The following is a 26,795-nucleotide window of genomic DNA, read 5'->3' on the forward strand; positions in this document are numbered from 1 at the left end:
TGTCCACGTGGGGCTCCCAGAGGGCACCTGGCCTGATCTGTCAGTCCTGACTGCCTTCGGGAAGTGGCTGTGATGAGGGGTTGTTTCTAGGCTCCAACCAGACAAGAACCACATGGAGACCAGCAAGTACTATCACAACCAACAGATTTATGAACCTGCACTGAGACCGACGCCGAGTAGGGGTGGGGTGGGCAAGAGGCTGGGAATGCCCACAGGGCCAAAGAGAAACGGGAGAACAGAACAGCAGCGGGGGAAGGAGACAACTATGTTGTCTTCCCGAGGTCGATTTTCTTCTGGATGGCTCGAGCCGAGTGGTAGATGAGCGAATCGATGAGTCCAGCCACTGGGGAGAGACACAAGGGCTGGCGCTGGCCCTGCTGGGCCCTTGACTGGACCCCAGAGCCTTTTGACCTGACCGGTTAGGCCAGCATCTCCCCTTGGCTGTTGAGGTAGTCCTCCTTCCCCAAGTAAAACTCCAGCAGGGAACCCAGGCTTCACATCCCCCCACCACGCTCCAGCCCCAGCCAGACGCCCTTGAGCTTCTAACCTGTGAACATGCCCCCGATGATGGCGCACACGCCTGTCAGAAAGTGCGTGAAGGACCTGGAGGAGGGATGGGCAGGGGGTCAGCAGGCACCCCTCCACCCCGCAGTCCCAGGCCCCTCCCTTCTGCCACACTCACCTGTGCTTCTCTGTCAGCTTTACCATCATGGGTGACAGCTCATACAGCACGAAGACTCCGGGAAGCCCCTGATCACCCATCAGCCCGTTGGCGACCTTCTCGTGTCTGGTCACAGAAAACTGATTTGTCCTCAGCACCTGGGACAGGAAGAGAGTCTGGGCCGGGGCCAAGTCTGTGACCTGGCTCCCAAACCCTCTCAGACCTACACCTGCTCCTGCCCTTGTCCGTGGCACCTGGACTGTGTGGGAGAGAAAATAAGGCCCCACGTGGCTCATAACCACCGCAAGACTCGGGGGCCACCCAGACACACTCTCAGCCTCACCACGCCGCCTTCCCCTGGGTCACCAGCTCTCTACAGTTTACCGATCCCAGCTACATAGGGTGGATTCTCTCAGTGGGGGTTCACGGGATGGGAAACAACTTGCCAAGGCCGCACCATGAGTTCCTGGCAAGGCCAGGCCTGACATCCTGTCTGCTGAGATGCTGCTCCATAGGCCACAGCAGGAAGGGGAGGAGGGCCCGCAGGAAGGGGAGGAGGGCCCCCAGGAAGGGTTAGCCCCCAGCCCAGGGCAGACCACAGGGACAGTGAGCACCAGAGGAATGGATGGAGGCAGTGAGGACAAGTAGAAAGTTAAAGTGCTTTCAAGTCTGACAGCCTGGGCCCTTCACTCTGGCTGTGAGGGTATATTACTCCCCCGCCCCCAGCCTGTCATCCATCATCTGGGGATAAGAGCAGCACCCCACTTCCCAGGTCAACGGGACTCAAGTGCTTGGCACCAAGAGGGACTCTGACAGCTGAGCTCCTCCAGACTCACCTCCCCGTCTACCTTCATGTACACTGTGGGTACCACCTTCACGAAGTACTGGAACATCATGGAGGCTGCAGGGGGAACAGAGCACTGGGCATGGGTGCCGGGCAGGGCTCTGGCAGCCAAGAGCTACCTCCCAGGCTGGTACCTTGGGGTGCGGTGACATTGGTGCGGTCCAGGGGGTTCACAATGCCCGGGTAGTCCTCCCCGAATGACAGATGCCGGATGTAGTGGGTCATGTTGATCTGAAAGCAACAGCAGCACCTGAGCCTTGGCACTCAAGGCCCCACCAGGCCTCACCCCATCAATGGTTCCGCAGGACAGCAGCAGACAGGGATGCCGGGTCTGGGGAGGGGACGTGTGGAGATGGGGGAGGGAGGGAGACATCCTGCCTGGGAGAATGTGACCAACACAGGCACCCCTACACCCCACTGGGGAACTCCTTTCTCACAGAGTCCACGGCCTCTGGGCCTCCAGTTTGAGGTTCTGGTGGCATTCCACTACAAAGCCAGTAAAGGCTGGGCACGGACAGGTGTGGCAGGTGCCTGGTCTGCCTGGAAGTCTCAAGCCAGGGGAGCCTAGCCTGGGGGTTGAGGGGGGCAGACTTCCCAGCTCTGACACCTGTCCTGCTCTAGTCTTATCAACCTCAACCATTAGAAGGGTCTTTAAAAACATGCAAATCTGATTACATAATCACCCCAGTTAAAGGACCAATAACCTCCACCGCCTGCAGGAGGAAGACCAGACCGCTGCTTGGCCTGAGGCTTGTGCAGTCTGGTCCGTGCCAACCTCTACACACCTGCCTCTGCGGGTTCTGAGAAGTTCTCCACTCCCTCCTGACTTTGCCAGAGGATCCCTTCGCCCAGGACACTCTTGCCCAGCCCTGCCCATCTCTGACCTGTGCAGACCTCAGTTCTCTGCCCTCAGACTGATTGCCTGGCAGAATATGGTATATTTTTCTCTACTCCCCCATCCCAGGACATCCCTGCAGAGACAAGAAGGCAGCAGTCATCTCCCATGCCCATCCGCCCCATATGGCTTCCGGCGGTACGTACGTTGTCGAGGCCGAAGCTCTGCAAGTCATGGACTAGGAGAGAAGGGAGAAGGTGTCATCAGATGGGATAGCACTGGCCTCCTGGCTCCCTCAGCGTCCTTGCTCAGGCCTCCACACCCCTCTTAGAGTGTGACTGCCTAGCTCCTCTGACCCTCCACCCCCCAGCCTGGCCCTGCTGGAGGGCCGCCCGTCAGGCCCCCCTTGGGCCTGTGTGCGAGTCCAGGCCCTCCTCGGACCTTAAGAACACAGACCCCATTTCCCCCCAAAACATACAGGGAGCCCTCTATGGCTGTCTCCCAGGTTTCCACTCCCACCAAGTCCCTGCTTGCACCTCTGGAGACAAGCCCCGCTGACTCTGGTCTCTCACTAAGTACAGCTGAGGGCCAATCGCTGAGCCCCAATGTGAGGTGGGCCCTGAGAAGGCTGTCCAAGCACTTTCCCCGACCCCCGGGCCCCCACCCTCAGAGCCCCCAAAGGAAACACTATGGGTACCCTGTACTATCTATTTCAGAACCAGTGCTTCCTGCCCTCTGGACCTGATCTCTCCTACTTCAAGGAACCCTACCTGAAAAGTAAGACCCCCATCCCAGGCCCATCCAAACCTCCTCCCGTCCTGAGAGGGTAGGCTGCCCCAGAAGTGGGGGCTTGGCCTCCCTGAGGGGCAGGGCCACTTACTCTCCACAGCATGGACTGCAGCACGGGGGAGGGCAGGAGAGAGACGGGAGGAAGAGAAAAGAGATTGAGAGCTTCACAATGAGAACTACGGAGGAAGACACATGGTAGAAAGGAAGGCTGGAATATTCTGGCTCAGCAGCAGGGTCTGGACCCTGCTAACAAGGCTCCTCCTGGTCTCATCCCCAGGGGAACTCTTCCCTGGCCAGGGAGGAATGCAAGGGCTCTTGGGGGCAGAAGTACGGTGGCCTAGGAAGAATAAAAGATTTAGAGCCCAATAAGCCACTTTCCTAGCTGTGTGACCTTGGGCAAGCACCTTGCCCGCTCTGGGGCTCAGTGATCTCTACAAAGGGTATTCTGAGGACCAGGTAGGATCTAAGATGGAAAAGCACAAGGTAAACTTCATAATCATCCCCCCACAAAGCAACAAAGATGTCAGAAACTAGCTCCCAGACCTTCCATTCAGCCAGACCTCTGGCCTCAGGCAACTGTAGCCTTGTGTTTTGAACACCCTCCCAGGAGACAGAGCACCTCTGCTCTGGGCTCCCTGACTCGGGCTGCAGCCCACGTGGGACCTCCCACTGCATGCCTCCAGAGCCCGGCCAGCAGTGCGACCCTGACCGTCTCCCAGTGTCCCTGTGAGACCCCTGACCCCTCCAGAAGAGGGGGCTCTGGACCCACCTCCCGCCCCTGCCCAGCATTCAGCCTCACCCTGCACACTGCCTTCCACACCAGCCGCGCTCCCTCCAGGAGGCCCGTTCCTCCTGCTCACTGCGGTCGCTGGGCACGCAGGATCACCAGCTCATCTCTCACCCCCGGACGCCCGTCACACTGCAGCTCCGCACATCCCCCAATACAATCCCGACTCCCAACCCTCCCAGGGGGCCCCATTACTCATCAGGGAAACCCCTACTTCTTCAGCCTCTATGCATTCAATTCATTGTCGCGCTCCAACCGCAGCCTGACTCTCTCTTGACAGTCCTTTCCCTGCAGCCCCCTCAGGGGTGATGATTTCTTCCCCATGCTTAGCCTCCTCCGTAGCCCAAAGTGAGGCCTTGCTTCTTAATGCCATTCCAGATCATGGTCCCTCGAGCTGCCCTAAAAATCCCCAGCTTTGCAGCTTGTGGCAAAGTACACTGACTCTCCCTACTCGTCTTAGTCCCTTCGAGATCCACACAGAAGCGTAGGCTGGCCCTTCGCGCCTCTCAACGGCTCTCGGCTCTCGAGTCTGGGCACCACTGTCTCCTCCACAACCCTGTCACCCTTCCCGGTGATCTCCTGATCACAGCTGTCATCCTACCTGTCCCGAATTGGTCAGCCTTTCCTCCCGTTGCCATGTTTGGGCTTTCTACATTTCTAGGGCACGCGGTTCTGTCTTCTTTTTTCCTCTCGAGGACGTCACCCTGGTGACGGTCCTGCCCACCCTGGAGCATGACTGGCCAGCTCTGCGGCGGACTGTTCCCACCGCATGTCACCCACTGCTGCCTCGCACAGCTTGTCCACCAGCCCCCTCGAGTCTAGCCCTTGCCCTCCCGGTCCAGCCCACCCTCTTCCCTTTCGAGCAAACTCCACAGAAGAGTGGTCCTTCTCACAGGCTCCAACCCCTCTCCCTTTCCTTCCTGAGCCACACAGTGGTGATCCCTATCACTCCACGAAAGCTGCGGCCAACGTCACAGTGACCACTGCTAGGTCATACAGCCAGGGGGCAACTCTCACTCGGCGTGCAGAAACATCGGGTCTGGGTTTGGAAACGCCTCCTTCCCCAGGCTTTCGGGACACCCCCTCTCCGCTGGCCTTCCCGTCTGACCAGCGCTCCTTACTGGTCCAGCGGCTGCTTCCTCCCAACGCCCGTGTCCTCTGACAGGGGAGGTGCCATGCTCCATCTTTGGAGCTCCCCTCCTCACTGCCTACCCTCACCTCCACGGCGACCTCATCCTGTTCCATTGTTTTACATACCCGAGGACTGCCACCTAAGTATCTCGGGGCCGGACCTCTCCCCTGACCTCCAGATCCAGCCAGCTGCTTACTTGCATCCGAACTGTCTAAAAGGACACCCGGAGCCCACCAGTCTGAACATATCAGTCACCGAATTCCTGCTTGATTTTTCCACATTCTTCTGAATCTTCCCCTCTCCCTAAACAACTTCATCCTTCTCACTCCTCAGGCACACAACTTTGGAGTCATCTCTGACCCCATCCCTTCCCGCGCCCACCGCCGCCACCCATCAGCCACGCCTCTCGGCCTCACCCTCCAACATCAGCCAGCCCGGCTTGTCCCTCCCCGACTCTGGCCTGGCCCCCATCATCCTGTGCCCAGATGGATCACAGCCATGGTCTCCTACCAGCCTCTCTGGATCTGTCCTGCCCCTAGTCTTGTCCACAGAGCAGGCTGCCTACCTCTGCCAAGTCAAGTCACAGCACGTAGCACCTCCTCAGAGCCCAACGATGGCTGTGTGTCTCACGGAGAGTAAGGGCCCTTGTCCCTGTGGTGCCCTCCCAAACCCTGCAGGCCGTGGCCCCGTTACCAGGCTCACCTCACCCCTAGCCACACTGCCCTGCTCGCTGCGTGCCAGTCCCCCGCTTTCTTACTGCGCCTCCAACTCGCCAAGCCCGTTCTCAGCTCAGAGATTTGCATTTGCTCTTCTCTCTGCTTCAGACACCTCTGCCCGGACACCCTTAGCTCCTTCACCTTCTTCAGGTCTTTACTCAAATGCCACCCCATCAGTCCTTCCCTGCCCGCCCGACACCAATGGCACACACGCACCATCTCGCCAGAGCCCCTCGCCTCCGTCATCTTGATCCTGCCTTTCTTGGGCTCACAGTACTCAACAGTAACGTTTGTGGTCTGTTTCTTTACTACACGCCGAGGACAAGGACTGTGTTCCGTTTGGAGGTGCGCTGTGAGCACCCAGACTAGAAGGGGGTACGCAGTGACTCCCGCATACCTAGTGTGTGCACGGAGGAACCCGGGAAGGAACAGAAATCCCACTTATTCATCTGTGTGAACAACCTGTGGCGGGGGGCTAGTATCTGCAGCCCCATTTTAGAGAAGAAATTGAATGGGGCTCCCTAGTCCCCAAATCTGACCTAACTTGGGAGGGGCTGGCCCTGTGTTTGAACCCTGCCCTGCTGACCCCAAAGCCTCCCACACGGCACACCTGATCCTGGGAACTACTGTGAGACAAGTGCCCCCCACAGCCGGGCTCTGGGCCGCAGCCTTCACCTGCACAAGCACCCTAGGAGAGAAGGACCAGCCTCTCCATTTTATAAAATAGGAAACGAGCTCAAAAAGGTGAAGGAAATTCCTCCAAGTTTCGCATAGCCAGTAAGGTCTGAAACTGAACTCTGAACCCAGGCAGTCTGGCTCCCCAGACTGTGCTCTGAACTGTGTACCAAACTGCTACCCCATGATGAGGGTCTCCCCCGGGCCGAGGACACACAGCATCGGGCGGGCAGGCGCAGGGGCACTAAACCCACCGGGGCATCCAGGGTCTAAAACCCCCAGCGAAGGCAGGTGCACTCACCATGCACATGAGACTGCTGGAAGCTCTTCCCGGGAGCAAAGTGGAAGTTTCCGGCCACCTGTAGGGGATATTCCCACTCATTCTCCAGCCGTCTCTTCCCTTCCTCTGGTCTCCTGAGGGCCTGAGAGGGCCCTTGATTCACCGTGGAGCGGGGCCAACCCACAGCTCAGCTGGCCCTTTCCCACCTCAGTCCCTCCCGTACCTTGTTGACTTCTAAGAAGCCATACACTTGGCAGCCTTCGTTCTTCTGCTCCTGCATCTTCTGGCTGAAGCCCTCTCGCCGGCACTGCTCGATAGTGTCTGGGTTCTTGAAGGCCCAGCCCCGACGCCGATATGCCTCCCGCACGTCTTCACAGGTGTTGCAGCACCTGCGGGCAGGGGGGAGGGGTGGGGCACGCGGTGAGAGCCGGACAGCGGCACAGGCCGGGAGCCGGGACCTCGGGAGACAAGCAGTGCTGTCCACGGATGAAGCCTCCGCCAGCCTTGCCCCCCGGCCACCAAATGTTCTCAAACCACGTTTGCTCAGAGGCAGCAGGACTGTTCAAAATGCATATTCCCATTCTGTTGGGGATGCTGAAATGTTTTAGGACAGAGAGCAGTGACAGCTGCCGAACACCTGAAGGTAGTTAATGCCACTGACTCCAACACGTGAAAATGGTTAAAATGCTAAGTTTTAAAAGTCATACATATTTTACCACAATGGGAAAAAATATTAAATACACACTCCCAGGCCCTACCCTAGACCTGCGGAATCAGCTTCTTGGGGGCCAGGGCCCGAGTTACAGAACAGCAGTGGCCGCCTATCACAGGCCTCATCACCTGGGCTGGGCCTACAATCCCAGCTCTTTACATACAGTGTACCCTAATCCCAATGTGACTGTTCTGGAAGACATGTTCTCACCAACCCCCTTCCCCAGAGAGGTTATGTGGCTCTGCCCGAGGACACAAGGGTGGAACCCAGGCGGCTGGACTCTGAACTGGAGCGGGGACCACTTCAGCCTCCACCTGGCTCTGGCCCCACACAGGGCCTGGCCATACAGCCCCAGTCACTTGCACCAGGAGCAGTGACTGAGGTACACATCCCATCCCCACTCAACTCCCGTTCCAACTTCCCCCACCTGCCGTGGAGCCCGCCACAGACGGAGGATGGCTGACACATGGTGCCTCGCGGGGAACCCCCCCACCCCGGCCCCCAGGGTCCAGCTCACTTGATGTCTTCTGTTTCGGCACCATAGCAGCTCTCACAGCGATCAGGGTCCAGGGAGTCAGGGTCAAACACCTTTACCTCGACTTTCCCGAGCTCTAAGGGGAGGACAGAGGCAGGGGCATCAGCTGGGAGCAGACAGAGTGAAAACTGCACCCCTGACCCCTGCACAGGCCCTTTGGTCTGTGGCCTGGGCATAATAAAAGCTACAATAATAGCTAATACTGGGGTGCCTGGGTGGCTCATTTGGTTAAGCGCCTGCCTTTGGCTCAGGTCGTGATCCCCATCAGGCTCCCTGCTCAGCAGGGAGTCTGCTTGTCCCTCTCCCTCTGCCCCTCCCCCTCTCTTGCGGTCTCTCAAATAAATAAATAAAATCTTAAAAAAAAAACAGCCAATATTTATATGGTGCACACCATGTGTCAGGCACTAAGCACTTCGGCACATGTATTATTTCTCGAAATAAAAGTACGAGTAATGAAACAGTAACAGCAAATACTAAGTGTTAGCTGACTACAGGTCACTGTGCACAGAATGTCTTTCACCACACACGGATCCGAGGAAGACTGGGATGATTACTACCCACATTGTACTTGCAAAGATGCGGAGACTCAGAGATGAGAAGTAGCTCTGCCCAGTGTGACACAGTAAGTGGCAGATTTCAGCCCTAGTTTCCAGGCGTGTGCCTTTAACCACCTCACCTTGGTGCTACACCTCAGACCTCTCTCTCTGCGCCCGACTCCCTGACTTTACCTCCTCCTAACCGCAGACTGCAATATTCAATGCCGCGACCTCCTGCCTTCCCAAGTGGTATTTTGTCCTCCCATCTGAGCCTCATTCCCACATGCACACCTAGACCCTGTTATTTCCCATGACTGAAACCTTCCACAATTCAATTTCAAGTATCCCAATCTCTGACTCCTTATCCTTATTTTCCCAGCTCACTACCTCTGGTACCCAGAAACCACCAATTCTTTGACAACACTGACACCATCACCCCCTCATGCCCTCGCTTCCCTCCTTATTTAAATTCCATGGCCCAAATGGGGAACGGACTGTCTTCAATAAATGCTGCTGGGAAAACTGGATGTTTATATGCAAAAAATGAAACTGGACCCCTATCTTATACAACTCACAAAAATTAACTCGAAATGATTAAAGACTTAAATATAAGACTAATATTGTAAAACTTCTGAAAGAAAATAAGGAAAGAGCTCCCTGACATTAGTCTTGGTAATTATTTTTTGGTTATGACACCAAATGTGTAGGCAACAAAAGCAAAAATAAACAAGTGGGACGACACCACAATAAAAAGCTTCTGCACTGCAAAAGAAACGATTAACAAAACGACAGGGCAACCTATGGAATACAAGAAAATACTCACAAATGATATATCTGATAAGGGGTTACTATCCAAATTACATAAGGAACTCATACAACTCAACAGCAAAACAAATGAACATCAAAGGATCTAATTAAAAATGGACAAAGGACCTGAACACATATTTTTCAAAAGAACACATACAAATGGCCAACAGGTAAATGGAAAAGAGCTCAACAGCATTAATCATCAGGGAACTGCAAGTCAAAACCGTGAGAGATCACCTCACACCTGCTAGAATGGCTGTTATAATTCATAAATACAAACAAACAGGACACCTGGGTGGCTCAGTTGGTTGGGCGACTGCCTTCGGCTTGGGGTCGTGATCCTGGAGTCCTGGGATCTAGTCCCACGGGGGCTCCCTGCTCAGCAGGGAGTCTGCTTCTCCCTCTGACCCTCCCACCTCTCGTGCTCACTTTCATTCTCTCTCAAATAAATAAAATCTTTAAAAAACAAACAAGAAATAACTAGTATTGGGGCACCTGGCTGACTCAGTATAAAATGCAACTCTCGGTCCTGGGGTTGTGAATTTGATCCCCACATTAGGAGTGGAGCCGACTTAAAAAAAAAAAAAGAAAATAGCAGCGCGCCTGGGTGGCTCAGCGGGTTAAGCCTCTGCCTTCGGCTCGGGTCATGATCCCAGGGTCCTGGAATTGAGCCCCACATTGGGCTCTCTGCTCGGCTGGGAGCCTGCTTCCCCCTCTCTCTCTGCCTGCCTCTCTGCCTACTTGTGCTCTTTCTCTCTGTCAAATAATTAAATAAAATCTTAAAAAAACCCCAAAAACCTCTTTAAAAATAAAGCAACAACAAAAAACAAGAAATAACTAGTATTGACAAAGATGTGGGAAAAAGGGAATGCTCGTGCACTCTTGGTGGGAATATAAATTGGTGCAGCCACTATGGAAAACAGTACAGAAGTTCCTTGAAAAATTAAAAAGAGAACTACCATATGTTCTAGCAATTCCACTGCTGGGTATATATCCAAAAAAACCCAAAATCATATCTCGTATCAGTATCTGCAGTCCCATGTTCTTTGCAGCATTATTTACAACAGCCAAGACATGGAAACAATCTTAAGTGTTCGTCAGCAGATGAACAGATAAAGAAAATGTGGTGCATATATACATAATGGAGTTTCATTCAGCCACTAAAAAGAAGGAAATCCTTTATCTGCAACAACACGGATAAAGGTTGAGGACATTATGCTAAGTAAAATAAGTCAGACAGAGAAAGACAACTTCATGATCTCATTTACATGTAGAATCTAAAAAAGTCTGTTTCATAAAAACAGACACTAGAATGGTGTCTGGGGCTGGGAGGTGGGGGAAACAGGGAGATGTTGATCAGGGGGCATAAACTCCCAGTTAGAAGATGAGTAAGTTGTGGGATCTAATGTATAGGATAGACTGTAGTTAACAACACCGTACTGTATACTTGAAAGTTGCTAAGAGAGTAGATCTTCAATATTGGTTCTTACCACACACACAAAACATAACCATGTGAAGTGATGGATATGCTAGCTAACCATACTGTGGTAATCATTTCATAACACCAGTGTAACCCAATCATCACACGATATACCTTAAGTTTACAAAATGTTATTTTTTCTTTCTTTTTTTTTTTTAAGTGGGTTCCATGCCTAGCATGGAGCCCAATGTGGAGCCTGAGATAAAGGCCTGAGCTGAGATCAAGAGTTGGACGCTTAATCGATGGAGCCACCCAGGTGCCCCCATGATGTTATACTTCAATTCTATTAAAAAAAAAAAAAAAGATTTTACTTATTTGATAGAGAGAAAGGGAACACAAGCAGGGGGAGTGGGAGAGGGAGAAGCAGGCTTCCCGCCAAGCAGGGAGCCTGAGTGGGGCTCGATCCCAGGACCCTGGGATCATGACCTGAACTGAAGGCAGATGCCTAATGACTGAGCCACCCAGGCGCCCCATGACCTCACTTTCAATTTCCACGAAGAACAGAGAAGCAACAGAGACCACTTGATCTCCCCACCAAATCCATCAGGCCACCTGCATTCTCTGTCAGCCCCTACCCTGCCTTCTCTGCTCTCTTAGGGCAAAACACCTGAAAGTGTTTTGTTTTGTTTTTAAGATCTTATTTATTTGACACAGAGAGAGAGAGAGAGATCACAAGCAGGCAGAGAGTCAGGCAGAGAGAGAGAAGCAGGCTCCCTGCTGAGCAGAGAGCCTGATGCGGGGCTCGATCCCAGGACCCTGAGATCATGACCTGAGCCGAAGGCAGAGGCTTAACCCACTGAGCTACCCAGGTGCCCCTGAAAGCGTTATTTTTACTCAATGGCTCTCTTTCCTTTACTGTTCTTTCATCAGATTTTCATCCTCAACAGTATTGAAATTATTCTTTGTAAAGTCTCCAGGGGCTTCCATGTTGCCAATTGCAATGGTCAACTCTTACTGATTTTATAGGACTCTCAATGGCTTCTGACAGTTGCTCACTCTCTCTTCTTGAAAGACAGCCTCCATTTGGCTTTTGCAACATCTCTTGTTTCTCTTCTACCTTAATGGCTCTCAATCTTCCTTCCTGGATCCTCTTTTCCTGACTTCTAAATATTGGAGGGGCTGAGGGTACAGTCCCTAGACCTCTACTCTACTAACATTTTTACTCCTTAGGTCTTCTCCTTTAGTCCAGTGGCTTTACTGCCATCTGCATGCCGATAACTCCTACATTTATTCCCCAGCCCTTCTCTAACGTCTAGACTGGTAGTCTAACTGCCTCCTTAACATCATAAGGTATAAATGGGCACCCCAAGTTTAACATGCCTCAAACCTGAAATCTACCTCCCAATCCTCATCCTTCCTTGTGAGACCAATCCCCAAGAAGTCCTCAGTGATCACCACTTCCTGGTATTCACATCCTTATGTAGTCCCACCTCCTGTAATGAATAGGGCTGATGTGTGTGACCACTCATATATTGCAGAAACAATGGTGTCCAACTTCTGAGGCTAGGTCATAAAAGCAGCTGCGGTTTCTACCTTGTGGTTTCCCAGATCACATGCACAGGGAGAAGCCAGATGCCATGCTGTGAGGACACTGAAGCAGCTCTATTGAGAGGACCGTGTGCTTAAAGGCACTGAGGCATCTTGCCAACAGCCATACACTTGAGCTCTTAGAAGTAGACCCTCCAGCCCCAGTCAAGCCTTCAGATGACTATAGCCTCAGCCAACAGCTAGACTGTAATCTCATGAGAGACCCTAAGTCAGAACCACCCAACCACACCAGTCTTGAATTCCCAACCCACAGAAACCGAAAAAAAGCAATGTTTGTCCTATTAAGCCACTAATTTTGAGGATAATTTGTTACACGGCAGAAGATAAATAATATTCCCTGTCTCTCTCTCTCTCACACACACACACACATCCTCTTTCTCCTCTCTAGTCATGCCTATTGCAAGTCATTTATTTGCTCATGGCAAAACCCTTGGAATCAACCTTGACTCTGCTTTCTTATACCCTATTTACAATGCTACAGCAAATTCCTTGGTTTTTACAGGTTTTCAACATAAATCTGTTGAACAAACAACTGATAAAGCTCAGAACACAGCAATCCCTAAGGTGTGAGAAATCATAGCTTTGAGGAGGGTTTTGCTATGGTGGGAAACTGCATTAATGTAGGCCCCGGGAGGCCACCTAGGGACAGGAAAGGAAGTCAGGGTGGACAGCCACACTGTACCAGGCATCACACACATAGGACTTCATTTGATTGTATAATTCCATGTGGTTGGTACTAGTGTTTATCATGGCTTTATAGGTGAGGTCATAGGCTGCAAGAGACAAAATTACTTTTGTCTGAATTACATTCAGGCAATCTAACTCAAGAATGTAAACTCTTAACCTTGAGCCACCCTTGGAAGTGCCTTCCAAAGGGGAAGAACACTAAAGGCTGAATTCAGCTATCAGGATGGGGAAGCGAATGCCCAGAGAAATGTGGGTCCACCTAGAGGAGTTCTGCCAAGGTAACAGCACATAAGACCATCCTGAAACTTCTGTTACTCACCTGTGATAGGCAGGGATTGGAGACCTCTGAGAATGATAGCCAACTAGAGTACTCTACTAAGCCTGGATTTCAGGCCACTCTGATTCTTAATAACAGGGGGACCCTAAGCAAGCCACTTGACTTCTCTGGGTCTTAGCTGCTTCATTTGTCATTTGGCCAGCCACATCCCACTTGCCAGAAGGAAGTCCAGCTCTGGGATCTGAGATCTGGCCTCCTCCCCACAGTTACCATGACGCTCGGCCTCTGAGCTCACGGGGATGCCATCCTTATCTAGCCGTTGCTTAAACAGGTTGTGCTCCACATCCAGCTGCTGCTCCCCAGCCACATCCATGGCATCGATGCTCAGATCTGGAAGCAGGAAGTCAGGGTAAGGTACTGGGAACCTAGGGCAAGGGGAGAATCTGGGTTTTGGAGGATAAGGGGATGCTGGGGCTGTCTGGGGGCAGCAGTGGATTAGGGGAAAGGGGCTGTCCTGGAATCCGATCCAGAACCTAAGGCTGGAAGTGTGAATCTGGAAGCCCACCTGAGAACTTGCAACTCCCAGCCCTGGTAGGTACTCACAGGCACAAGGCATATGCGGAAAAAATACGTCGATGTTAATCTTCAGTTTATCTCCCCGTGACTTGTCCACATAGAGTTCAGGATGCACCTGGAGCAGCACTACCTCAGTAAGACTTGGCCCTACGCCTCTCCTTCCCCACTCCCATCCCTAGAATGCCAAGCCCCGCCCACGTACTAGGCCCGCCCCTTACCTCAGTGGTGAGGTAATACTGCAGCTCAGACAGAAACAGTAGCAGCATGAGGAGGCCACTGACAATGGTCACTGCGGGGAAGGGAGCGATGGTCAGAAGGGCCTCTGCTCCATTCTCTCAAGCCCCCCATAGGCCCGGCCGGGTCCGGGCGCCCAGGCCAAGCTCTCGGACACCCATGTCCCAGCGACCCCGGCCCCGTAGCGGCCTACCCGTGGCGCCCCCGCAGGTCTTGACCCGGAAGTCCTCCAGAGTCTTGGGGTAGGCATCGAACTGCTTGAGCTTCCCCAGCGCCTCCATGGGGACCAGCCGGAAAGGGGACGCCAGCCGGCCCGCCCCGGCGGCCTCCTGCTTCCGGCCAGGAGTTTGAGCCACGCCCCCTCTTCTTGCGCACGCAGGCGCACCAATGCGCACGCTTGGCACCACCCCTCGCTCGAGTTCTCGTTCTGGCCGCCCCGCCCACCGGTGCTGGGGGCTGCAGTCTGGACTGGGTGACTGGTTCCGCTCCTGCGGACTGGGTAGTCGTGTCTTGTGGACAGGGCTCCCGGAGGTGACTCTGCGGGGCAGAAACAGTAATCGCAGCATTCGCTTCCCTTGACCTAGGAACTGAGCCAAGAGTTTCCCATCAGACTCCTGGAACAACATGAACCTCCTAGAACAGTGGCTTTCAAAGTGTTCCCAACTAGCAACCTCATCATCACCTGGGTACCTGGTTAAAAATGCGTATTGGCCCCACCACAGATCTGCTGAATCAGAAACTAGGAGTGGATCCCAGGTGATTCTCTGCAGTTAGTTTGAGAATCACTACTGTAGAAAGTAGGTGGGACTTTCATCTCCATTTTCTGAAAGAGGAACTGCCCGGAGAAGCTAAGTAACTTGCTCTGGATCACAGCCAGTTAATGGCGGGGCAACTCAACCACACCAGTCTTGAATTCCTAACCCACAGAAACTGAGAAAGCAAATGTTTGTTTTATTGAGCCACTAATTTTGAGGATAATTCATCACACAGTAGCAAATATATAATATTCCCCTGTCTCAGACACACACACACACACACACACACACACACACACACACATTCTCTTTTTCCTCTCTAGTCTTACCTGTTGCAAGTCGTTCATTTGCTCAGAGCAAAACCCTTGGAATCAACCTTGACTCTGCTTTCTTATTCCCTGGGTCGTGGCTGGGTTGATTCCAGACCATTTCTTCTGGATCTCAAAGTAGGTAAACAAGAAATGTATATACATTCCACTTAAAAATGGTTAAGATGGTAAATTTTATGTTGTGTGTATTTTACCACATACACAATTGGGAAAAGAGTAAATAATAATTAAAAAGCAGGGGCACCTGGGTGGCTCAATCAGTTAAGCATCAGACTCTTGATCCCAGCTCAGGTCTTGATCTCAGGGTAGTGAGTTCAAACCCTACACTGAGCTCCACACTGGGCATGGAGCTTACTTAAAAAAAAAAAAAAAAAGAAAGAAAGAAAACTAAAAAGAGGAATGTGTCTTGTACTGTGAAGCAGATAATAAGGGAACTATAACAGTGACAACAGGGGTAGGGGACTTTCTGTTTTAGAAATTCCAGGATTAGATGGTCCTTCTCTTTCCAGAATCTTTTAGGTCGCCATGACAGGAGACCAAAATGCTAACTCGTTAGAGACTTCACTCTTCATAATGTCAGGCTTTATACTAATGCTTCAAACTTCTCCATCAAGGCAGGCTCCTCCAACCTTTGGAGCAGGTAGGGACTGCACAGGACTGGTTCCCCTGTAGAACAGGTCACTGGTCCCCTGTAGCTGCTGCCTACAAGCCCATCCAGAGAAGAGGAAGGTTTCAGTTCCTTTCGTTGGTTCCTTCTGCCACGTCACAGTCTTCTTTCACCTTATTTTCACACCGATAAATAAACTTCTCCTAATTGTTAAATAAATAAATGCATTTGCAGATCTTCCATGTTCTCCTTCCCCAGTGCAGGTGGACCATTTTTCTCTTGGGAGAAATATGGAGACCTCAGCGTCTCTGGATTGAAAACAATAGTCACAGTGTAGAAATCCCACTGCTTCCACTGAGAAGGAAAAATCATAACAGAGCTGGGGCGCCTGGGTGGCTCAGTGGGTTAAGCCTCTGCCTTCGGCTCAGGTCATGGTCCCAGGGTCCTGGGATCCAGCCCCACATGGGGCTCTCTGCTCTGCAGAGAGCCTGCTTCCCCCTCTCCCTCTGCCTGCCTCTCTGCCTACTTGTGCTCTTTCTCTCTCTGTCAAATAAATAAATAAAATCTAAAAAAAAAAAAAGAAGAAAGAATCATAACGGAGCTGTGTCAGTGTGTCTTAGAGTCCAATTAGAAGAGCTTCTTACAGGGGCGCTGGGGTGGCTCAGTGGGTTAATCCTCTGCCTTCGGCTCTGGTCATGATCTCAGGGTCCTGAGATTGAGCATCGCATCTGGCTCTTTGCTCAGTGGGGAGCCTGCTCCCCCCACCTGCCTGCCTCTGCCTGTTTGTGATCTCTCTCTCTGTGTGTGTCAAATAAATAAATAAAATCTTAAAAAAAAAAAGAGCTTCTTACAGACTGAGTAATACTGGGGTCAGGGAATGGACCCCAAGATGAGTGACATTTAAAATGACACTTGAAGAGAAGGAAGAAACCAGAGAGTTGAAGTACTAAGTGGGAGGGAGTAATGCGTTCTAGGAAGAGGAATTACAAGTGCAAGGGTCCTGAGACAAGACAGAACTTGGAAAGTTCTAGGAAAAAGGAAAAGCCAGAATGTCTGGAAAATGTGAGATGAATGAGGATTTTGGATTTTATTCTGCATGTAATGGGATGCCATTTTAAGGATTTAAGCAAGAAATTAATTTAAGATCATTCCAGTTGCTAGGTGAATAATGGACAAGGGATGGATAGAACAGAAGTAGATACAACAGTTAGGATGCGATTGCAGGGAAAACATAAGCTTCTCTTTAGAAAACAAAAATATAATTAATATGAGCTTCCATTTTAATAGAGGATTTTTTTTTTCCTGTAAAATACTTTCTGACTAGATCTATTAAGCCAAGACAGTGTTTCTGAAAGTGGGGTCCTCTGGGCCAACTGCATTGTCATCACCTGAGTATTTGTTAGAAATGCAAATTCTCAGGCACACCTTGGAAAAATTAAATTGGAAGCTCTGGGGATGAGGCTCAGCATTCTGTGTTTTTATTAAGCTTTCCAGGTGATTCTGAGGCATACTCTTGTTTGAAAAGCACTGGACTCAGAAAAGACTCTCAAGCAAATATTTTCTATGTGCAGTATGGCTCAACCCATATAAGGAAGGATCGTCTTTCAATATTTGTAAAACATTCTTTAAATAATTACATAAATCAAGGGTGCCTGGGTCACTCAGTCCGTTAAGCATCTGCCTTTGGCTCTGGTCATGATCCCGGAGGTCCTGGGATCCAGCAGGGTCAGGCTCTCTTCTCAGTGGAGAGTCTGCTTCTCCCTCTCCCTCTGCCCCTCCCCCCCCACTCACGCGTTTTCTCTCAAATAAATAAATAAATAAACAAAATCTTTTAAAAAAATTACACAAATCATAAAACAATGACCAGTGAGCAAGCTAAGTATAAAGATTCTAGTTCCAATAATATGTAGATTTAATCCTGGAAACCTTCTTGCTGAGAAACATCTTGAAATGCTAAATAAAAATCATCCTTTGGAACATACACCTGACTCATGAAAAAGTAAGAGAAATTCCCAGGGGCTATAAGTGAAAGAGTTGAAAAAAGCAGTAAACTCGTGAGCTGACTTTACAATTCTGGGGATGGGACAGGGAGAGGTGGCTAAGGGACTTGCAGTGTCAGTAATCTACAAGCTTGGGTTTTCTTCTTCCTTTTCTTCCTTTTTAGCATATAATAATTCATAGTAATGTAGACGTTTGGAGCTCACAAAGCACTTTCCTATAAAAGATCTTCTACATTGGAGAGTAACATGTTGGTACCTATAAGGTGGTAGGATACTCCATTAATTTAGGAAGGCTTTGGAAGGAACTGATTTTTTAAATTATAATCAAATATATGGGAAGAGAATGGTTTCATAAAATATTTTTTAGTCACTGTGGCCTGAACTTACTGTGACCATACTGTTCTTGCCTTATAATCATTGTCAAAAATAGATAGGGAGTGTCTTTTTGGGGTATTTGCTATTAATGCCTATATAGGGAAAGCAGATGATATCTCCAGGCTTCAATAAAAAGATGGCTTCTTAACAGAGCTAGACCCATAGAAAAAATGTAGGCCAGAACAAAACAAAACAAAGCATCCACTTGTACAGGAAGAAAAAGAGAATGCTCAAGATTGTCTCGACTTGTGTCCTTGCTAGGAAGACAAAAAAACATAAAAACAAAGCATTGCTGGGACTCTGTAGCCACAGGACTGTCCTCATATAAGTTTGGGGTTTGGATTTATATTCTCTGCTTAGTCTGGAAGCTCCAAGGTGGAGAAATTTACTTAGAGTTGAGGGTGCCTGGCAGAGGCACGCAGGAAACTGTTCTGAGGGAACACACCTCAGCCTAAGCCACACAGCATTCTCAAGGATAAAACCCTGCTAAACCTTCCAAAATACTTAAGGACACAGTCCCTCATGAGCAAGACTCAACAGACACCATCAGCATGATTAGACTCCCGCGAACTTGAGATAATGGATCTTTTGGATAAAAACTCTGTTTAGAATGACTAACAACATTTAAGAAACAAGATGTAAAAATAGTATCACATCAGGAAGACTTGAAAGTAAATTAAAATTTGAGGCACCCGGGTGGCTCAGTTGGTTAGGCGTCAGGGTTGGAAGATTGAGCCCCACATCAGGGCTAGGCATGCATGCTAGGCATGGAGCCTGCTTCAGATTCTCTCCCTCTGCCCCTATCCCACTTCCTTAAAAAAAAAAAAAAGAAAGAAAAGATATTAAAATTTAAAAGAATTTCTAGAAACAAAAGTATAGTAATTTAAGTTAAAAAAATCAGGGGGAGGGTTAAATAGCCAATTAGATATTATGGTAGAAGAAGAAGTCAGATACAAGAAACTACACACTGTATGATTCCATTTACATGAGAGGATCAAACAAGGCAAATCTATAGAGGAAGTGGGTGAGAGGTTGCTTGGAATGAGGAGTAGGAATGACAGTAGCTGTGAATGAGGGGTTTCTGGCGGAAATGTTCTAAACCGGGTTGTGGTGATCTTTGCACAATTCTACAGTTTTACTAGAAAATCATTGAACTTAAAAATGTGTGGACTTTATGACATGTAAATTGTGCCTCAACAAAGTTGTTAAAAAGAGAAGCAAAGCGTCTTTCTTTTTTGCCGCCATCCTGCTGTGTGCCGCTCGCTGTTAATTGACCATGTCTTCTCTCAAGACTTTCAGGATCAAGCGATTCCTGGCCAAGAAACAAAAGCAGAATCATCCCATTCCCCAGTGGATTCAGATGAAAACTGGTAATAAAATCAGGTACAACTCCAAGAGGAGTCCCTGGAGGAGAACCAAGTTGGGTCTCTAAGGCGTCCCACATCACGCGATGACACACCTAATGGGCACCACGTATTTAATTAAGCTACTTGAAGATCATGTGTTCTATTCCGTCACCCTGTAAGCACCTTTCTGCCTGTCCAATAGATATCATTTATCAGCGAAAGCTTTTTCTGTTACTATAGCTCTGCACCAGTGGGTTGGTTTGGTAATAAACGTGAGGCCTTTGAGCTGTTAAAAAAAAGAGAGAGAGAGGGGACAGAGAGAGAGAGAGAGAGAGAGAGAGAGAGAGAGAAGCAAAGCTAATAGTTCAAGATGTTTTAACTTTTAAGAAGTCCTACCTAGGGGCGCCTGGGTGGCTCAGTCACTGGGCGTCTGCCTTGGGCTCAGGTCATAATCTCAGGGTCCTGGATCAAGCCCTGCATCTAGCTCCCTGCTCAGAGGGGAGGCTGCTTCTCCTTCTCCTGTCTCCCCTGCTCTCTCTCACTCTGTGTCAAATAAATAAATACAATCTTAAAAAAATTAAGAAAAAAAAAAGAGTCAACTGAATGAGCCATCCAGGTGCCCCTGTCATTTCGTTTTTAAATATTTTCCGCTGGTGAAGATTGAATTGAGGGGGTGGCAGTGGAGATGAAGAAGGTGATAAGAAGAAGGTGGAGACAGGGGTGCTTGGGTGGCTCAGTGGGTTAAGGCCTCTGCCTTCCGCTCAGGTCATGATCCCAGAGTCCTGGGATCGAGCCCCGAGTCAGGCTCTCTGCTGGGCTGGGAGCCTGCCTCCCCCTCTCTCTCTGCTTGCCTCTCTGCCTACTTGTCATCTCTGTCCATCAAATAAATAAATAAAAATCCTTAAAAAAGAAAAGATGAGGAAGGTGGAGACAGAAACAAATGAATGGAAAATGGTTTTGGAAATCCAGGAGAGCACAACAGATGTTTCTGGCTTCAGCAACTCGGTGACCAGAGGGATGTTTATCGAGATGGAGGAGTCTTGGGCAGGGATTGGTTTAAAGGGAAAATCATGAGTTCAGCCTCAGGCTTGTTCAGCAGGAGAGATCTCTGAGACATCTAAGGGAAAGTCCACTGGGTTGTTGAATATGAGGTCTGGAGAATAGAAGAGAGGTTTGAGCCAAAGTTACACAATTGGAGAGGGGCCATCACCCTGACACTAACTAGTTTTTTTTTTTTTTTAAGATCTTATTTATTTGACAGAGACAGTGACAGAGGGAATACAGGCAGGGGGAGTGGGAGAGGGAGAAGCAGGCTCCCCACTAAGCAGAGAGCCCAATGCAGATCTTGAACCCAGGACTCTGGGATCATGACCTGAGCCCAAGGCAAACGCTTAACAACTGAGCCACCCAGGCGCCCCTGGCACTAACTAGGTTTTTTTTTTTTTTAAGACTTTTAAAAATTTATTCATTTGACAGATAGAGATCACAAGTAGGCAGAGAGGCAGGCAGAGAGAGAGGGGGAAGCAGGCTCCCTGCGGAGCAGAGAGCTCGATGTGGGGCTCGATCCCAGGACCCTGGGATTATGACCCGAGCCAAAGGTAGAAGCTTTAACCCATTGAGCCACACAGGCGCCCCTTGTTTTTAAGTTCCCTCTCAACTCTGCTTGTGTGTTCCATGAATACTTATTAGATGATTCGAAGTCTAAGGGAAGCGGAGCTAAAAAAGACAGAGAGGTTCGGTGCCTGTCCTTGTGGGTCTTACATTCAGTGTAGACCACAGGTGTTTGGCAGACAGGACAGGGTGGCCGCTTGGCTTGGTGGGGAAGGAGGTCACAATGTGTGTTTTGTGATGAGCGCTCTGGTATAAGTAGTGGCACGTAGGACCACCCCGAGAGCTCGGGATTCCTCCTGTGGGGAGGATACAGGCCACTCTCTGCCCTTGCACTTTCCATCCCAGGGCCAGTCGTAGTCCTCTCTGGAGGTGAACAGATGGCTAGGGAGGGAGGAGATGAGGGGCTGGGAGGTGAGGTGTGGAGGGTTGGGGAGCCCTGGGGGCCGAGGGGATAGAGAAGTGCTGGGGCCTCAATTCCTCCTCCTTCTTTCTTGTCCCAGGTAGAGAAGTCAGTGCACGACTGGCCACAGGACCCATCCTCTGGGCGGAACATGAAGCACTTATGACAGATTTTTGTCCTGTGGGTCTTCTGGGTGGTTCTCTTGTGGCTGATGGCCCCCTGCCTGGATCTCAGACCTGAATCAGCCCCCCAGGAGAAACTGATGGTCTTGGTACCACAGCATTGCAACCGCCCCTGGCTCCAACTCAGGACAAGTGGCTGCCGATCTGAGACGCTAAACTCCTCCCTCTGGCACCACGGAGCTGGAGAACGGACAGGGTTTGCTGCCCGCTATGAGAAGACCGTGGAGTACCTGACGGGGACGACAGAGTCTCTGACCCCTGACCCTGTGCTCTGGTGGTTGGTCAGTGGGCAACCTTGAGCCCAGTCTCACCCCTTGTCCTTTCAAGGCCTAGCCCATGTCCCACTTTCCCACCCAAGCCCTCGCCCTGGCTTAGCGCACCTCTCATCTTCACGGCCTTGACCCCTGACCCCAGCATGGGGGCCTCACCCACTACCAGGTGATACCCAGGTCCCAGCCCCCAATCTCCCTTCTGCTGTTTTCAGGGCATGAACTCAGAAAATGGGCTTGGCAAAATGTGGGAGAAGCTGTTCAAGGTGATTCCCAGGCCCTCAGTGAGCCATTTCCATCTCTACTGTGGGACTTGTGCTTTGGTGGGGAACCCCAAGACCCTACGGGCTTCTGGCCTCAGCCACAACATCAACCGGTACCCCACAGCCTTTGGGTGGGTGCTGGGGAGAGGGCAGGGCATGGGAAGGTCAGAAGTACCCTCGGAGTGCTGGCAGTTCCTGCTCTCCTTCCCAGGATAAGCCAGGGCCATGCCCAAGGCTTCGAGATGGTGAGGAACCAAACCTCAGGATGCTTCGTCTACCCTGGGAATGCCAGCATCCAGGGCTCCTGGAGACAGCTGGTGTTGCTGCTGAAGCTTTCTGGTCTGGTGTGGACTTCAGATGATCCGAGTGAGGAGGTGATGGTCTGGGAACTCAAACGTTCTTAGTACAGGGGTCAGGAGAGGTCACTGCAGGGGAGGACAGACGGGCTCCAGGGAGACCCTCTGCTGGCTTATTTTTTTTTTTTTTAAGATTTTATTTATTTATTTGACAGAGAGAGAGATCACAAGTAGGCAGAGAGGCAGGCAGAGAGAGGAGGAAGCAGTCTCCCTGCTGAGCAGAGAGCCCGATGCGGGGCTCAATCCCAGGACCCTGGGATCATGATCTGAGCCAAAGGCAGAGGCTTTAACCCACTGAGCCACCCAGACGCCCCAACCCTCTGCTGACTTATAGAGGGCACCTGCAGAACCTTCCCAGGTCTCAGACTTCTGAAATTCCCCTACCACCCAATTCTCTTAGATTCTGGAAGGTGGTCCAGTTCCCTAGTGGAATGGAAGGCAACCAAGACCAGGTAAGGGGACAGGAGGGAGTAAGACAGGGCTGTGGGCTGCTGCGGCAAGGGGCCCAGTTCAGGCCCCTCTCTCTTCTTCCCCACTCCCTGGTGATCAGCTCCACTTCCTCAGGTATAACCAGGGCAACTGGCTGGGTGATCGGGGTCAGTATGCATTCCTGGCACTCATGGCTCTGCTCTATCCTTGCATACCTGCGACCAGGTTAGGAAAGATTCTGGTCTATTTCTCACACAAGCAGAGAGTCTAAAAATTCTTTCAAGACCCTACATCATCTGACCCCCTCCCCCGCCTTCCTCTCTCCCAGGCTCCCACATGGGGCTTCTTGGTGTTCCCTAAACCCCAGCTGCCTCCTGCCTTCTCACACACTGCCGGCTCTGCCGGGAATGTCCTTCTCGTGTCTCCCTGGGGAGTCCTCTCTTTTCCTCCAATGTGAGGAGAACCAGCTGGTTGACGCCCTCTAGCTCGGCTCTGGGGTCACACTGTGTGTTCAGAGTGTGTCTTCCCTGGAGAAGGCGAGCTCTGTTCTCCCATCTCTAAGAGGAAGCCTATCACACTAGATGTTCAATGAGTGCTGAAGCATCCCTGGCAGACATGGGGGCAGGACAGGATCCAGCCTGCGACCCTGGGGCTCTCTCCTGTCTTATCCTATTTCCCAGGTGTCCTTATTTGGTTTTGGGACAGACCAGCTCATGAGGTGGTCCCATTACTGGGATGATAAATATTGGTTTGAGAGTCACACGCACAGTTTCAAAGAAGAGCAGAAGGTCATCCTCACGCTGCAGGGTGAGGGGAAGGTTGCTATCTACAGCTGACATGTTTTCCATCCTGCTCAGCCCCTGGAGGCCCTAGGAGGGGGGGAACCACGGAGTGTCGGGAAGGGGACCCCAGATATAGATCACTCTGCTTCTAAATAAAACTATAGCTTATTTCTCTCATTGGAGTCCTGGGCTACATCCTATTTCAGATTCTTTTTTTTTTTAACTTTAAAGATTTTATTTATTTATTGGACAGAGAGATCACAAGTAGGCAGAGAGGCAGGCAGAGAGAGAAGGGGAAGCAGCCTCCCCGCCAAGCTGAGAGCCCAATGCAGGGCTCCATTCCAGGACCCTGAGATCATGAGATCATGATCTGGGCCGAAGGCAGAGGCTCACTGCCACTCAGGCGCCCCCTATTTCAGATTCTTAACAGCATACATATCACACATATCACCAAACCATATGTATGTATATATCTCACAAGGAATATCTATCTATCTATCTACCTATCTCTCACCAATAAATTTAATCAAATGAAAAGAGGAAACAAGCAAACCCTAAAGTTGAGAACAAATCAAATGTATCTAACCATATATTAACTTGATAATAGAAGCACCAGAGAAAAGAATTATTTTGAGTTCCTTTGGGACTCAGTACACTGTGTATCCTTTGAAGGATATATTCTGTGGACAAAAAGGGCTACAAAGACATTTTAAACATCACTTAGTAGATTTTTTATAATATTGGTATTATTTTTGAAACTATACGATGACTATCATGGAATAAGGTAAATAAATAATTATAGCAATCTTATTAGGAACCAAGTATAAAGTCAGACAGGTAGAGTAAAAACCCTGTGACATTACATTCAAATTGGAAATATCATTATAAACTCAATTTTTAAGTTAGTTTTTATTGTGGTGAAATATACACAACATTTACCATTTTGACTATTTTAAAGCATGCAGTGCAGGGCCATTAAGCACACGCTGTTGTGCAGCCAACCCCGCCGTGAACTCATGATTTTCTTTTCTTTTTTTTTTTTTTAAGATTTTATTTATTTATTTGACAGAGATCACAAGTAGGCAGAGAGGCAGGCAGAGAGAGAGAGGAGGAAGCAGGCTCCCTGCTAAGCAGAGAGCCCGACTCAGGGCTTGATCCCAACACCCTGGGATCACGACCTGAGCTAAAGGCAGAGGCTTTAACCCACTGAGCTACCCAAGTGCCCTGACTCACGATTTTCCGAATACATTTTCTGCTCTGTCATCTTAACGGTCTAAAAGCCTGAACATTGCGGTAGCAAGGATTAATCCCAGAACCCAGATTTTGTTTTCTAAACACTTCTTTCCCACAAAGATTCCAAGTCTGGACAGGAAAGGTACAAGGAAAACCCAGACCTCGACGTTGGGAAGATTTGAACATCAAAAGTAGCACTTGTCGTGGTGGAATCACAGGGAATATAAAAAAGATCCTGAGTCCATAAACAGACTCAGAAATAAAACCAGTTCGTTGGGGGGAACTATTACATCAACTGGGGAGGGGTAAGCATTTATCCTGCTTTCCTTGTAGAAACAGTGGTTCAAAGTAACCAGACAGCCTCGGCCAACAAGGGTGTGCAGTTGCTGGGTCTATAAATGAATAGCCAGTACATTCTCCCTGTCTGCCCAACACACACACACACACACACACACACACACACACACACACTAACAAAATGCCTATGTCCCTCATGAGACCAGGTGCACAGGTACCTGCTCCCCAAGGGCTCTGTGATGACTGGCTGTTTTGCTTGGAGCCAGAGTCCAAAAATCCCCAAAGGCGTGAGCAGCACAGCTGCCCATCGTTTGTTATTCCGGGTACTGGACCCAACATGACGCATATAAACCTATTTGGAGGAATAACGTTACCCACTACAGAAATAGTCTTTAAGAATCAGCTGCTTCTGGAGAGAGGTTGGAAAAGAACTGGATGGGAAATGGCTACCTTCTTTTCTACTGAATTTTGTAACCAGGTGATGCACTGGCTTCATTTTAAATAAATGAAACAAAAAATCTGTGGTGGGGGGGGAAGTTTGGGTGGAGAGAAATGTACTTAGAACCACGTCATGGTTAGATCACTGTAGGTTCTTTTCTTAAGAGGGGCCAGGAGACTCTTCCCCTCCCCATCTCTGCCTTAGGCCCAGAACCCCTGCACTGGCAATAGAGGCCCCCGTCTCAGAGAGAGGGGATACAACAGCTGGCCTGTTGTATTCCTGTCCCCATTATCCTTGATTTCCAGCCCCTCCCTTGTCGGCCAGACCCTGGGCTGAATGCCAAGAGGAAGGCGATTATCCCCCAGGCCTCCAGGCAGGAACTCACAATGTGACCTGTGTGGCGGGGTCCCTGATACTGGGCTTCCATGAAGAACCCCACGGGGCATCAACCCCGTCTCCTCCAGGAAGGGCACAGGATACACCAAATGTTGCCTTTCCCCTGCTCCTCTCAGCCTCCATCGGCGCACCCTGTAGAGCTTAGGTGACTGTGAGGGAGGCCGCCGGCACAGTGGGGCGCTGGTGAGGTCCGTGACCACAGCTTCCTACTTCTCCCAGTGTCTGGTGTCTGAGTCAGCCCGCCTCTTGGCCCAGTGCATGGGACTGTAATGAAGCCTTCGTGGTAGATGTTAGGCTTGTGGGCTGCCTTGATGTTCACCTGTGGCTGATGCTTCTGCTCTGCTCAGGAAGGTCTGACTTGAGCAGGCTAGCTGGTAGAGCTCCAAGGGCCTGCCATCATTCTTGGGACGCACAGGCGCACCTCTGGACCCCATAATCCCAGTGTATCCATCCAGTCAGCTTAGAAACACTTTGAAAGGGCTCTCCAGAGGTCTCTTCCACCATGATGTTCTGCGGCACTTTGTCTGGCTTTCATCGAGTGGCCAGTGAGTCTCTTCTGGACATCCGGGTCATTCTGCGAGTGTCTGTCTACACCCAGGCGTGTCTTCCCTGGGG

At 50.3% G+C, this 26,795-nt stretch overlaps 3 protein-coding genes across 4 annotated transcripts; 2 read left to right on the forward strand and 1 right to left on the reverse strand.

Moving 5' to 3' along the window:
- Positions 1 to 127: 127 nt before the first annotated feature.
- Positions 128 to 14,472, reverse strand: ERGIC3 (ERGIC and golgi 3). Of its 2 annotated transcripts, XM_032858785.1 has the most exons (14): positions 14,305 to 14,472; positions 14,096 to 14,166; positions 13,905 to 13,992; positions 13,572 to 13,691; positions 7,949 to 8,042; positions 6,943 to 7,108; positions 6,741 to 6,798; positions 3,221 to 3,235; positions 2,547 to 2,578; positions 1,640 to 1,736; positions 1,498 to 1,562; positions 683 to 819; positions 548 to 603; positions 128 to 343 (listed from the first exon to the last, which is right to left on the reverse strand). In XM_032858785.1, exons 1-14 carry the CDS (start codon positions 14,390 to 14,392, stop codon positions 264 to 266), a joined length of 1,167 nt encoding a protein of 388 aa, XP_032714676.1. In that variant the 5' UTR covers positions 14,393 to 14,472; the 3' UTR covers positions 128 to 263. The 2 variants fall into 2 exon arrangements, with proteins under 2 accessions (XP_032714676.1, XP_032714674.1); XM_032858783.1 differs by lacking the exon at positions 3,221 to 3,235 and having other exon boundaries at positions 14,305 to 14,470.
- A 4,940-nt stretch (positions 14,473 to 19,412) lies between these two features.
- LOC116868707 (60S ribosomal protein L39-like) lies at positions 19,413 to 19,813 on the forward strand. The gene has a single exon (XM_032859351.1). The coding sequence runs from the start codon at positions 19,454 to 19,456 to the stop codon at positions 19,607 to 19,609; it is 156 nt and encodes a 51-aa protein (XP_032715242.1). The 5' UTR covers positions 19,413 to 19,453; the 3' UTR covers positions 19,610 to 19,813.
- A 661-nt stretch (positions 19,814 to 20,474) lies between these two features.
- Positions 20,475 to 23,879, forward strand: CUNH20orf173 (chromosome unknown C20orf173 homolog). Its single transcript, XM_032859416.1, has 6 exons — positions 20,475 to 20,528; positions 21,704 to 21,997; positions 22,201 to 22,379; positions 22,460 to 22,622; positions 23,005 to 23,056; positions 23,714 to 23,879. Exons 1-5 carry the CDS (start codon positions 20,475 to 20,477, stop codon positions 23,029 to 23,031), a joined length of 717 nt encoding a protein of 238 aa, XP_032715307.1. The 3' UTR covers positions 23,032 to 23,056; positions 23,714 to 23,879.
- Positions 23,880 to 26,795: the final 2,916 nt, after the last annotated feature.

The sequence above is a fragment of the Lontra canadensis genome, unplaced genomic scaffold (genome assembly GCF_010015895.1).
Source record: "Lontra canadensis isolate GAN:19392208 unplaced genomic scaffold, GSC_riverotter_1.0 scaffold16, whole genome shotgun sequence".
NCBI classification, from domain to species: Eukaryota; Metazoa; Chordata; class Mammalia; order Carnivora; family Mustelidae; genus Lontra; species Lontra canadensis.

Coding starts and splice junctions, on each gene's coding strand:
- ERGIC3 (XM_032858785.1), bottom strand. CDS start 14,392: ATGGAGGCGCTGGGGAAGCTCAAGCAGTTCGATGCCTACCCCAAGACT. Junction 13,692..13,904: donor TCCGCATATGCCTTGTGCCT/GTGAGTACCTAC, acceptor TCCTGCTTCCAG/ATCTGAGCATCGATGCCATG. Junction 6,799..6,942: donor GCTTCTTAGAAGTCAACAAG/GTACGGGAGGGA, acceptor TATCCCCTACAG/GTGGCCGGAAACTTCCACTT.
- LOC116868707 (XM_032859351.1), top strand. CDS start 19,454: ATGTCTTCTCTCAAGACTTTCAGGATCAAGCGATTCCTGGCCAAGAAA.
- CUNH20orf173 (XM_032859416.1), top strand. CDS start 20,475: ATGGTTTTGGAAATCCAGGAGAGCACAACAGATGTTTCTGGCTTCAGC. Junction 20,529..21,703: donor TTTCTGGCTTCAGCAACTCG/GTGACCAGAGGG, acceptor CACTTATGACAG/ATTTTTGTCCTGTGGGTCTT. Junction 21,998..22,200: donor ACCCTGTGCTCTGGTGGTTG/GTCAGTGGGCAA, acceptor TGCTGTTTTCAG/GGCATGAACTCAGAAAATGG.